The 12204-nt window shown below is 45.0% G+C and overlaps 1 protein-coding gene across 2 annotated transcripts in view; it reads left to right on the top strand.

Moving 5' to 3' along the window:
- The window catches only part of IGF2BP3 (insulin like growth factor 2 mRNA binding protein 3), a 109845-nt gene that overhangs the window by 78161 nt on the left and 19480 nt on the right, over positions 1 to 12204 (top strand). For both annotated transcript variants that reach the window (XM_070424430.1, XM_070424429.1), the window contains exons 6-8: positions 4395 to 4676; positions 8553 to 8687; positions 10569 to 10691. In XM_070424430.1, the coding sequence (XP_070280531.1) occupies positions 4395 to 4676; positions 8553 to 8687; positions 10569 to 10691 (540 nt within the window). The remainder of the gene's footprint in view (positions 1 to 4394; positions 4677 to 8552; positions 8688 to 10568; positions 10692 to 12204) is intronic.

Here is a 12204-nt window from a genome sequence, read left to right as displayed (position 1 = left end):
TCAAGGACACATACCTTGGTTGCAGGCTGGATCCCTGGACCTGGTCCGGGTGCATGCGGGAGGCAACCAGTCGATGTATTTCTCTCACATAGATGTTCCTTTCTCTCTGTCCCTTCCCCTCCCTTCCTCTCTCTCTCTAAAAATCAATGGAAAAATAGCCTCGAATGAGACAGATTAACAACAATAAGAAAACCAAATTAATGCCCTTAATTTACATTTCCCTTAAGGAAAAAGGGGAGAGGGAGAAAGCAAGGATTAATAGGTTAACTTACGGTTCTGTTATCAGGACGTTGGTAAAATAATTTGTGCCACGTGCCTCCTATCACTGTATAAGCTTATGGAAAGAATGCCCTCTGACATAGACATCACATGGAAACATCCCAAGGTATATTTGGGAAAAAAGCAAAACACAAACTATGTACATCATGATCCCAGTTATGTCAGATACTGAACATACGTTTGATATAAACAGGGAAAGAAGTGGTCTGTTTGCAGAAGTTAATGGTGGTCAGCAGTGATTCCGGGAAGGGTCTTGGCGGGTTGGTGCTGGTGGCAGAAATATCCTGCCCCTTTCTTTGTGTTTCTATGTGACTTGGACCTATTGTGACGAATCCATCCTCGGTTCTGTGGGACGGTGAGGGGAGGGGGTTGACGTGGGAGAAGAGGGCGCGAGGCTGGGTCCCCAGGACACCAGTGCGCCGCGCTCCATCTGGCTGTCCAGGCCTGAGTTCTGGCTCCGTGCTTTTGGTGCCCTTTCTAGTGGTGGGGCCATCTCTTTGCCACCCTCCTGTTCCATCTATGTCAAAATAGAAAGATCTCCACACAAGGAAAGCAATATGGGAACCAGAAATGACCACTGAGCAACTAGGGAGAGACCATTTCATGCCTGTCTTTCTTTGCCTTCCAGGGCTGAACTCAAAGCCCATTGGGACAGAATCTGAGTAACCTTAGGAAAGCGTGGGACCTTTGTTTTTTTTTGTTTTTTTTTTATTACATCTTTATTGTTCAGATTATTACATTTGTTCCTCTTTTTTCCCCGCCATAACTCCCCTCCTCCCAGTTCCCACCCCACCCTCTGCCCTCACTCCCCACCCACTGTCCTCATCCATAGGTGCACGATTTTTGTCCAGTCTCTTCCCGCATCTCCCACACCCCTTTTCCCCCCAAGAATAGTCCATTCCCTTTCTATGTCCCTGATTCTATTATAATCACCAGTTCATTCTGTACATCAGGCTATTTATTCACTTGATTCTTAGATTCATTTGTTGATAGATGCATATTTGTTGTTCATAATTTGTATCTTTACCTTTTTCTTCTTCTTCCTCTTCTTAAAGGATACTTTTCAGCATTTCATATAATACTGGTTTGGTGGTGATGAACTCCTTTAGCTTTTCCTTATCTGTGAAGCTCTTTATCTGACCTTCAATTCTGAATGATAGCTTTGCTGGATAAAGTAATCTTGGTTGTAGGTTCTTGGCATTCATCTCTTTGAATGTTTCTTGCTACTCCCTTGTGGCCTGCAAAGTTTCTGTTGAGAAATCAGCTGACAGTCGTATGGGTACTCCCTTGTAGGTAACTGACTGTCTTTCTCTTGCTGCTTTTAGGATTCTCTCTTTGTCTTTTGCTCTTGGCATTTTAATTATGATGTGTCTTGGTGTGGTCCTCTTTGGATTCCTTTTGTTTGGGGTTCTATGCGCTTCCTGGACTTGGAAGTCTATTTCTTTCACCAGGTGGGGGAAGTTTTCTGTCATTATTTCTTCAAATAGGTTTTCAATATCTTGCTCTCTCTTTTCCTCTGGCACCCCTATAATTCGGATGTTGGTACGTTTGAAGCTGTCCCAGAGGCTCCTTACACTATCTTCGTATTTTTGGGTTCTTTTTTCATTTCGCTTTTCCGGTTGGGTATTTCTCGCTTCTTCGTATTTCAAATCTTTGACTTGATTCTTGTGCTCTTCTGGTCTGCTGTTGGGAGTCTTTATAATATTCTTTATTTCAGTCAGTGTATGCTTACTTTCTAGATGGTCCTTTATCACACCATCGAGGGTCTCATTAGATTTCCTGTACATCTCATCAAGTTTATCGACAGACTCTAGAAGCCTCTTGAGAGACCTCAAAAGTGTGGTTCTGAACTCAATATCCTCCCTTGATAGTTTTGTCCTATTTCTTTGTCTCTGCATTTTTTTACGCTTTCTTGGTACACCCCCTAGTGGTCTTTGTGCGCAGTCTTGTTGTAGTTAAGCCTTGATTGTTATAGTTAATACTAGAGGGATTTGACCTCCAGGCCGACTGGCTGTGATAATCAGCTGTGTTTGCAGTGGAAGAACTTGTGTCCTCTAGGGAGGTGCTAATCTAGCCTTTGCCTGAGGCTATCTGGCAAATGGCTCTGTGCAGGGCTTGGGCGGGGCGGGTCCCACGGGATCAACAGGGCAGAGGAGGGAGCAGTTATGGCTGCTCTCAGTCCGTCCCCAGGGGCTCTGCCTCTCTGTCCCAGCAACAGCTGCAAACCTCGGAGGGACCGTAGCCAGACAGTCCTGCTTCTCCCGTTTGAGTCTGGGTCCCTAGAGACTCGCCCGGATCTGGAGCTCTGAGTCTGGGGCTTCCTCCGGATTGAAACAGACAACCGCGCCCTCAGCCACCAGCTCCGCAACTATTATTCCTTTGTTTGTTTTTAATTTTGTTGTGTACTTGGGAGTGCATATTATTAAAAGTGTGTTTGTGTTGCTTTTGGTGTCTTGGTGATATCTTCTCTGTCCGTTTTTTATTGCGTTCTCCACTTTTAAAATACTTAAGTGAGGTAAAAAACAACAACATGAGTAAAGCTTATAAACCTGGTAAATAAAAGAGGCCAGACATGAGAGCACATAACATATGTACTAATATATACTTATTTATCTAGACTTTTAAAACAGAATCAGTCTATGGTCTTCGAAGTCTAGGGAGGTACTGGTGGGCTTTGGTGCGCTGGTGTGTCCTTGCTCTGGATTTGGGTTGCAGGCTGACCTTCTGAAAACTCATTGAGATGGACTCTTAAGATTTGGTACTTTTCCATAGTAACATTCAAAATGAAAAAAAAAACACAATGCAGTAAGGCTCCTCTCACAGTAGAGAAGTGGACGGATGGGCAGATAGATAAGGTAGAAAATAGCTTAGTTTGGCCCATCATCACCCTGCCTCTCTGCCCCAGGCCAGACCATGAACTCCAGAAGGTCAGGGCTGCTGTTTGCTCAGGGATGGCGCATAGTAGGGGCTGGCACATGGTAGGTGCTGAGAATGTGTTGAGTGATAATCCTGAGTATCAAATCCTACCCATCTCCTGTGAGAGTTTGAGAGAGATCTGTCCTTTGTAGCTTACGCTGTCTAATGTTTGTATTTTATAAGAAGATGAAGCGAGGGAGGTGCATATTTCCAACATCTCCTCCCTTCTGACTTGGAAAGACTAGCCTGGGCGAGATCTGCCCACTCCCTTCCTTGGCTCCTCTGCTGTTACTGACCTCTTGGGTTAATGGCTTAATGAAGAGTTTCAATTGCAGCATTATTTATAGTAGCTGAGATATGGAAACAACTTAGTGTCCATCAATGGATGAGTGATAAAGCCTGGTGTGTATATACACACAATGGAATAGCATTCAGCCATGAAAAGGAATGAAATCCTGGCAATGCAGTAACGTGGATGGGCCTTGAGGATGTTATGTTAAGTGAGATAAGTCAGGAAGAGGTCAGACAGAAAAAGATAAGCACAATATGGTCTCACATGTAGAGTCTAAAAAAAGCCAGTCACACACACACCCAAACAAACACAAGTTCATAGATTAGATTGGTGGATATCTGAGATAAGCAGTGGGTAAATGGGTGAGGGAGCAAAGGTACTCACTTCCGGTTATAAAACAAGTAGATCATGAGGGTGTGATGCACAGCCTGTTAACTGGAGTTAATACAACTGTATTGCATATTTGAAAGTTCCTGAGAGAGATCTTAAAATTCTCATCACAAGAAAAAAACATTCTGTAACTATGTGCGATGACAGATGTTAGCCAGACAGATGTGATCATTCACATTATATGCAACTATCGAGTCCTTATGTGTACACCTGACACTGATGTAATGTTGTATGTGAATTTTGACAAATTTTTTCTATTTTTCATTAGATGACAAATATGTTCCCTTTGGAAACTTGTCAGGTTTTTTTCCCCGTGTGTGTGTGTGTGTGTGTGTGTGTGTGTGTGTGGTGGGGTGTTAAGGTGTTAAGTCGCTCTGGGTTACCTGTTCTGTGGCTTTTTATTCAGAAGATTTTGAGCCAATGATCCTGAGTGGAGGAGATATAGGTATTGCTTTGCTGAAGGGTTTATTATAAAGTTCGATTTCTCTTCCCACCCTTGCTCCTTGTCAACTTTCAGAGCGTTAGACAAACTGAATGGATTCCAGCTGGAGAACTTCACGTTGAAAGTGGCCTACATCCCGGACGAGATGGCCTCCCAGCAGAACGCTTCGCAGCAGCCCCGAGGCCGTCGCGGGTTTGGGCAGAGGGGCTCATCAAGACAGGGCTCTCCAGGATCGGTGTCCAAGCAGAAACCCTGTGACCTGCCTCTACGCCTGCTAGTCCCCACCCAGTTCGTTGGAGCCATTATAGGAAAGGAAGGTGCCACCATTCGGAACATCACCAAACAGACTCAGTCTAAGTGAGTATTCCGAGTGTGTGGTGGGCGGTAATGTTTCCCCCGAATCTTAGTAACAGGGTGTTGTATGGTACTTGGTCTTGTGAACGTGGTCATGATCCCTTACAGTACTTGGGAATCTGGCAAAACCTTGTGACTTTGATATCTTAGTGTTTATTTTATACAAATACGGGACTAAATATCAGTCTCAAAGGGAACCTCAAATTTTCACATGTTAATGGAAAGCAAATGATACCTAATCCACTTGCGATGTGAAAGATCCTGGCAAACAGAAGGGCAGCTTCTAGGTTATTCTCTGCTCCCCAACCCCCGGCGATACCTACCTTTTTGTTTTTGGAAGTAATTTTCTGGGTCCAGGATAGAGGTAGTTTTTCAGTCTTGCTTTACTTGAGTAAAGAATCATCCAGCCTATGGTCCAAATTTATCCCATGAATATGCCCTGTAGCTGGGATGGTTCATTCTTCAGCATCTTGGTTGGGAGTTTTAACTTGCAGATTTGAAGGGACTTGGTGATTCTTGGCCAAACCCTGGAGCTAACTTTTCAGGAGCAGCAAGCAGAGCTGTGTGTGATGATCTACCACTGTGCTGAGCAGGTTGCCTGATATGTGAAAGGTTCTCGTATTTGGCAGATGAGTGAAATGTGACTCCCCTGCATCGTGTATTAGTTGCTTTGCCTTATTGACCAACCTGTGATACTGTATGTGGCTATTTTGACCCTGAGAAGCTGGGAGATGGGCCTGTCCCCACCCTGGTTCTGGGCAGTGCTTCCGGGCACATCCTGGGGTGCTGCTGCCCTGTTTCCCGAAGAGCCAAGTGTACGAGGGAGAAGCGGCTGCACACAGACCTCGCTGGGGTCAGTCGCTCTGTGCCAAGCGCCCGGGGAATGGCCTGTGGCCAGGTATGAGATGGCTGCAGATTATTTTGTTTTTTAAATTTAGTAAGGACATTGATTCCATTTCATGTGGTCCAAGGAATTCAGGAGAGCCTTTTCCTGCAAGTGCAACTGCGGTGCTGAGTTGGCTCCAGCAGGCTTCAGAGGACATCCATATTCATTGTAGGCACCGTGCCTGCATTGAGCTAACTGCTGCTTGTTCCTGCAGAACCACAGAGAACTGGGTTTTGTGATGGTGGGGCACCCACTCCACCTGCAGAGTGATGGCTGATCCTGCCGTCCCTGCTTTGAAGCAGGAGGCGTATGGTGTTGGGTACCTTTGTGCAGAATCAATGGCCTTGACCTCATCATGTATGAGATGGGAAGACAGTGGTACCATAGCCTAGATCAGTATTTTGTTTGTTTGTTTTTAAATCCTAACCTGAGGATACGTTACATTGAATTTTTTTAGAGAGAGTGAGAGAGACACATCGATTGGTTGCCTCCGACACTTGCCCCAACCAGGGATGGGGATCAAGCCTGCAATCGAGGTGTAAGCCTTGACAGGAATTGAACCCAGGACCCTTCAGTCCATGTGTCGACGCTCTGTCCACTGAGCTAAACCGGCCAGGGCCTAGATCAGTTTTAATGTTCAATTTGCCTGGTTTTAATCTTAAAATGGAAGGGCTTCTTGCTTTCCTTGATTCAGCATTACCTGCAGAAACTCATTATGAAATGGTTTTCCTTCCTCATCACATGGCAGATTAGAAGCGTTCCTTTTAATGCTATTCATTTCCTTGTCAGAGGAAAGAGCTTCTTTAAACTGAGCTGTTTTATTTAAGGCAGGAAGATGGCAGATGGAGAGGGAAGGGAAGCTGTTTTTGTTACATCCAGTGGATTCAGTTAATTCTTGCCGTTGAAACTAGTCGTTATCGGGTCCTCTGTTTCTGGCAGGGCCGCAGAGGGTTACCCTTCTCTCTGAGGATCGGAGTCTACTGATCCCAAGCACAGTGAGCGGGCGGACGTGCCCTGGAAGGAGGGAGTCTGCCGTGTCCCCTCCTAGAAGATAAGCAATGCTGGAGGTGACTGGGGATTTCTGAAATAGTGGCTGGAAAAATGGTGCCTGAGATGGAGACTGCTGTCTAAGGCGCTGTTTTAATTAGTTATTTCGAGTTAGCTCTTACTTGTTTCATTTCTGCATTGCCCTTATTTTTAGCAATAGGTTTTGCTTCTGAAATATGTCTTCAGTTTTCAGCCAACATTTAGGAAAATGAAATCCAAACCTCGATTTTACTGGCAAGGTGAAGTGGCCGTTCTCACGACGGGGAATTGCACAGCTCTGTCTTCTAGTGTCCGAGGGGCCAGAAGGACTCACGAAGGTCTCATTTTCACTGAACCCCGTTTTTTGGATGGTTGATTTTCTTTCTTGTATCTTTTCAACAACAGCAGACTTATTTTTGTATTTAATTCAAAATGAACACGTATGCAAATGAGAAAAAAAAACAACAAAAAAAGGGGGTGACCCTTCATGTCACCCCCTCTGGTAGCCATTGTTAAGTTGGGGTTGTATCTTTATAGGATTTGTTCCTGGTATCTACTAACAAGTATAGCTTTAAAGGAGAAATCTTATGGTATGAATTGTATTTTTTCACAGAAGGTCAGGGACTCTCATAATGTTGGTATTTGTAATTATACCACATGTTTTTAAACGTCTCTCTGATACGGATATACATTCATTATTTATTTGTTTGTTTGTTTAATTTACCTGATGCTGAAGTTTTTCTTTTTTTTTAAATTATATTTTTTTATTGTTGATAGTATTACAGATATCTCCCATCTTCCCCCCTCCATCCTCCTCCTCCCAGCCCCTACCCACCCCCCTAGGTCGGATATACTCCTATTTAATCATCTCTTCCTGGTGAGCTTTTAAAGATAATCCCAATGTTCTTTCTGCTACAAATCATGCTGCAGTGAGCGTTTCTGTGCTGGTGGCTTTCACCCAGGGGGACCCGCTCGGCCCCGTGGACACGTGCAGTGTCTGGAGACATTGTTGCTCAGCACAACTGGACGAGGGATGAGCTAAGGCATCTGGTGGGTTGAGCCAGGGATGCTGCCGAGCACTGCAGTGTGCAGGACAGTTTCCACAGCAAAGAGTTTCCCTTTCACCACAGCAGTGCTGACGGTGAAAACACTCTCTCGACACACCTGTGGGACGGCCTCTGGAGATGTTACAAGAAGTAGAATTCTTGAGTCAAAGTTGATAAGCTTTTTAGCTTTGATAGGTCCTGCAGGGGTGTTCTACATTCCCACCAAAAGTGTGGGTGTGCCCAGCGTCCCCGTCCTCTTGCCAATACTTAATTTTATCTCTCAAAATAATTGCAGGTCTGGAAGAAAATACACCTTATTTTAACTGGTGTGTATATAATTACTGGTGAGGTTTGACACATTGCATTAATTGGCCATTTGCTTTTCTTTGAAGTTGAATTGCCTTCTCTTCAGGTTTTGTTGTGGACTTTCCTCTGTGAAGGAGGCAAAATACAGGGTGAGCTTTGCAAAAGGAAACGGGCGAGTGAAATGTGCTCATCCGATGGACAGCGAGAGCAAACCATGGAGTAAGAGTTCCGTCTGGTTTGTGGGACTCCAGCTCCGCCCTCTTGGCATGCGGTCCAGGTCCTGTGTGGTTCCGAGCAGAGAAGAAAACCTTTGTCTGGACGAGGCGCTCCGATGGGAGACGCTTATTCTGTGCCATCGGAAAGGGAGCCTGAAGCAGGTGCAGCTTGGGCAGAATGAAACCAGGTCCCTGCTGGGTCAGAGTAAGGAGAGAGGGGAGTGTTCCCGGAATTAAAATCCATCTCTAAGGCATCCCATTGACAGTGTATCGGGAGCTTATGCTCTTGAGGGAAGTGACTCATCTCTTGCCGAGAGCTCTGACTTGGGTGTGGTCATTGTAAAGCTCTGTGAATGCGTGCCTCACAGCCTCGCTTTCCTCTCCTTTCACGCACCCTAAGGATCGATGTCCACCGTAAAGAGAACGCAGGCGCTGCTGAGAAGTCCATTACTATCCTCTCTACCCCGGAAGGCACCTCTGCGGCTTGTAAGTCTATTCTGGAGATTATGCATAAGGAGGCCCAAGACATAAAATTGTGAGTAATGAGGATGAACCCATGGAAAGGTTGATGTCCGTGCTGTTTTGCTTTGAATTGACACGGTTCTTGGGGATTGCCAACAAACCCCGGGAGCTGCTGCCCCAGGAGGCCCGGGGGTTGGCATGTTGATTTGGTGTAAAGCCTAGGTCCTTAACATATTTTCCTTTTGTTTGGCTGTGGGGTGAGTGGCATTAGTGAGGACAGTCCAGCTGTAGAAGGTGGCTGGGGGACATAAGCCCACCTGGAGTCCAGGAGCACCCCTGGATTTACCCACCACAGGGCTTTGAGCTCCCTGAGGTGGGAGCCCTAATCCTGTGCTGAGATAAGCAGGGGATTTATTTGGATATTCCAGGTTGGAAGTCTTAACTATCTTTCCCACAGGAACTTTGAATGGAGGTTGGGTTTTGTGCTATATTCAGTCTTCAGCGCAGTGCTGGGTATAGAACAGAATCCAGAGTAAGGTGCTGGAGTTAGCCTGGGACCTAATACAGCATTTAATTTGTAGGGACCTTTAAATATATTAAATATATTTTAGTTATAAGGTTAGTTATATGGTGCTATATTATAAGATTCTAATTCTTTTTTTTTTTTGGTATAGAGAACAATAAAGAAAAGGCCCACCACCCAAAACCCCAATGGTGTTTTTATTTATTTATTTAAAATATATTGTTATTGATTTCAGAGAGGAAGGGAGAGAGAGAGATGGGAGATAGATGAGAGAATCATTGATTGGCTGCCTCCTGCACGCCATACACTGGGGATTGAGCTCGCAACCTGGGTATGTGCCCTTGGCCAGAATCAAACCTGGGACCCTTCTGTCCGCAGGCCAACGCTCTATCCACTGAGCCAAACTGGCTAGGGCATGTTTTTATTTTTTTATTTTAAAACAATTTTAATACATATATTTTTATTGATTTCAGAAAGAGGAAATGAGGGAGAGAGAGGTAGAAACATCAGTGAGAATCATTGATCAGCTGCCTCCTGCATGCCCCCTACTGGGGATTGAGCTCGAACCCTGGGCATGTGCCCTGACTGGAATTACGACATGACCTCCTGGTTCAGAGGTCAATGCTCAACCACTGAGCCACACCAGCCAGGCCCAATGACGTTTATAAACAATGGTATGTGGCCCTAACCAGTTTGGCTCAGTGGATAGAGCGTCGGCCTGCGGACTCAAGGGTCCCAGGTTCGATTCCGGTCGAGGGCATGTACCTTGGTTGCGGGCACATCCCCAGTAGGAGGTGTGCAGAAGGCAGCTGATCGATGTTTCTCTCCCATCCATGTTTCTAACTCTCTATCCCTCTCCCTTAAAAAATCAATAAAATATATTTAAAAAATAAAACAAACAAACAATGGTATGTGTTTGGGAAATTCAGAAAAGTGCAAATGAAATGTGGAACCTCCCCACCCCCCGCTCTCACACTCTTCCCCAGAGTGTGACACCGCTGAGTTCCTTGTTTCCTTGTCTAAACTGTGCCTGTGTTGCCAGGTATGGAGTTTGACATTTATACTAAAATCATACTATTTGCATTTGTTCACTGTGTTCTGGGGTTGGGGGTTTAGGAACAGGAATTTGAGTAGGAGCTGTTTTCAAAGCTAAACAAAATCCATCATTGGAAGGTAGTCCCTGTGATGAATAAAAGGAAACCGTTTTTAAAAATTAACTTCTATCCAGATACATATTAATGATTTTACCCCGTTCATGCATGGCTAGAATGTGGCTGATGGTCGGCAGTTCAAACTCTCCTGGCATCATGCTTCCTAAGTGGTGGGTAGGAAGTAAATGTTTAATGAACAAATATTCTCTTTTTCCCCGAGAGCAGGGTTACTTGCCCCAATTTCATGGCCTTTTTTTTTTTTTTTTATATTTATTTACAGCACAGAAGAGCTTCCCTTGAAGATTTTAGCCCATAATAACTTTGTAGGCCGTCTTATTGGTAAGGAAGGAAGAAATCTTAAAAAAATCGAGCAAGACACAGACACTAAAATCACGATATCTCCGTAAGTGCTGCCTTGCTTGCTTTTGAATAAGAAAATTTCAAGCGCTGTGTTTCACTGGAGTTTCATGTTGAGGCATAGCCTGTCCCATCTGGCCGAGCCAGCCGGCACCGCCCTGCTTATACTTCGTTTCTCAAACTCAGTCCACTGTCTGCTGTCTGTCTCTAACCCACATCGAAAGATTCTCTCATCCCACCAAAGAGGCAGGGGCACGAAAGCTGTACATTTGTATTTCCTAGCTGGCGTTGGTCAGGTTTGCTGACCTATATTCCCCAAGTGCCTAGAGAGAACCCAGGTTATTACCCATGGATGTGTAAGACAATATCCCAGCGTATGAGAGCTTATGACAGTGGGAAAGGTTTGTGGGTCACCAAGTCTCTGTGGGTCAGGGATTCAGGAGCAGCTCAGCTGTGGTATTGCTCAGCTCTCATGTTGCCGGCAAGTCAGTGCTGGCTGGTGGTGTGAGGCCTCAGCTCCTCACCACAGGGGCCGCTCCACAGGTTGCTCGGGTGTCCCTGGGACACGAGACATGGCAGCTGTCTCCTGCCAGGGCTGCCTCCTGCCAGTATGAATGATCCGAGAGCAGGACGGAAGCGGCAGTGTCTTTATAACACAGCCTCAGAAGTCGCAGCCGCTCTTACTATTCAGTGTGGGGAGGGGTCATCCTGGAGGCTGGTACCACACCTGGGGCCACAGTCTCTGGAATGATTTGGAGAGGTTTTCCTTTTTCTGAGCGTGACTGTCCCTAGTTCCCATCTGAGTATCAGAAAAAAGATAAGGTGGGAAGAGGCGGATGGACTAAGGAGAGCTGAGCACTGGGTGTGTGTAGCAGGGAATTCTCAAAGCAGGAGGTGGAAAGGAAGGAGGACGGTCCTGCCTGACTGTAAAGAAATAAAAAACCCACTAAGTGGTAAATATAATGCATGATCCTACCCTTTCTTGATGTTTATGCTCAGAAAAGGGAGGGTTTTAAGTGGGGGGAAAGATCTTAAAAGCTATTCTAGAAGCAGCTATTTTGAAAATTGTAATATAAAAGGTTGGCAGGGGCAAGGTGGGTTGAAAATGGAGATGAGAAATACACTTCTTTAAACAGTCTAAGACAAATAGTATGTCGATGTTTACATTTTTAGCAAGTTGGAGAAAAAAAGGAATAATACCCTGTTCATCTGTCTCAAGTTTAGCATACGGTATTCTGCTAGTTGTGAAAATGAGAATTGTAACTCTGGGAATCTGAAGGAGAGCCGTACCAATAGGCCATATCCTCCCACTCTGCGTCCTTACTTTCCATGGGACTGGCTCAGGCGTCGATGCCTCATATCATCGGAAGGCTTGGAAGCTTCGGCAGGACCTGGGTCGAGCAGGGAGTTTCTGAATATTGCTGCAGCATTCTCATTTTTTACTTTTCTAAATGGTCATCCAGGGACCCTTTTAAAAAAATTTATGTAGTCAAAATGGATTGAAAAATGTTTTGAAAAATAAAACATAAAATTAAAAAGTAAAAAACAAAATAAAAAGA

This window comes from Myotis yumanensis, unplaced genomic scaffold (assembly GCF_028538775.1).
Source record: "Myotis yumanensis isolate MYYU_CA2020_CCGP unplaced genomic scaffold, mMyoYum1.0.hap1 SCAF_9, whole genome shotgun sequence".
Lineage (NCBI taxonomy): Eukaryota > Metazoa > Chordata > Mammalia > Chiroptera > Vespertilionidae > Myotis > Myotis yumanensis.
The sequence above is the reverse complement of the archived record's forward strand: the minus strand, read 5'-3'. Positions and strand labels throughout refer to the sequence as shown.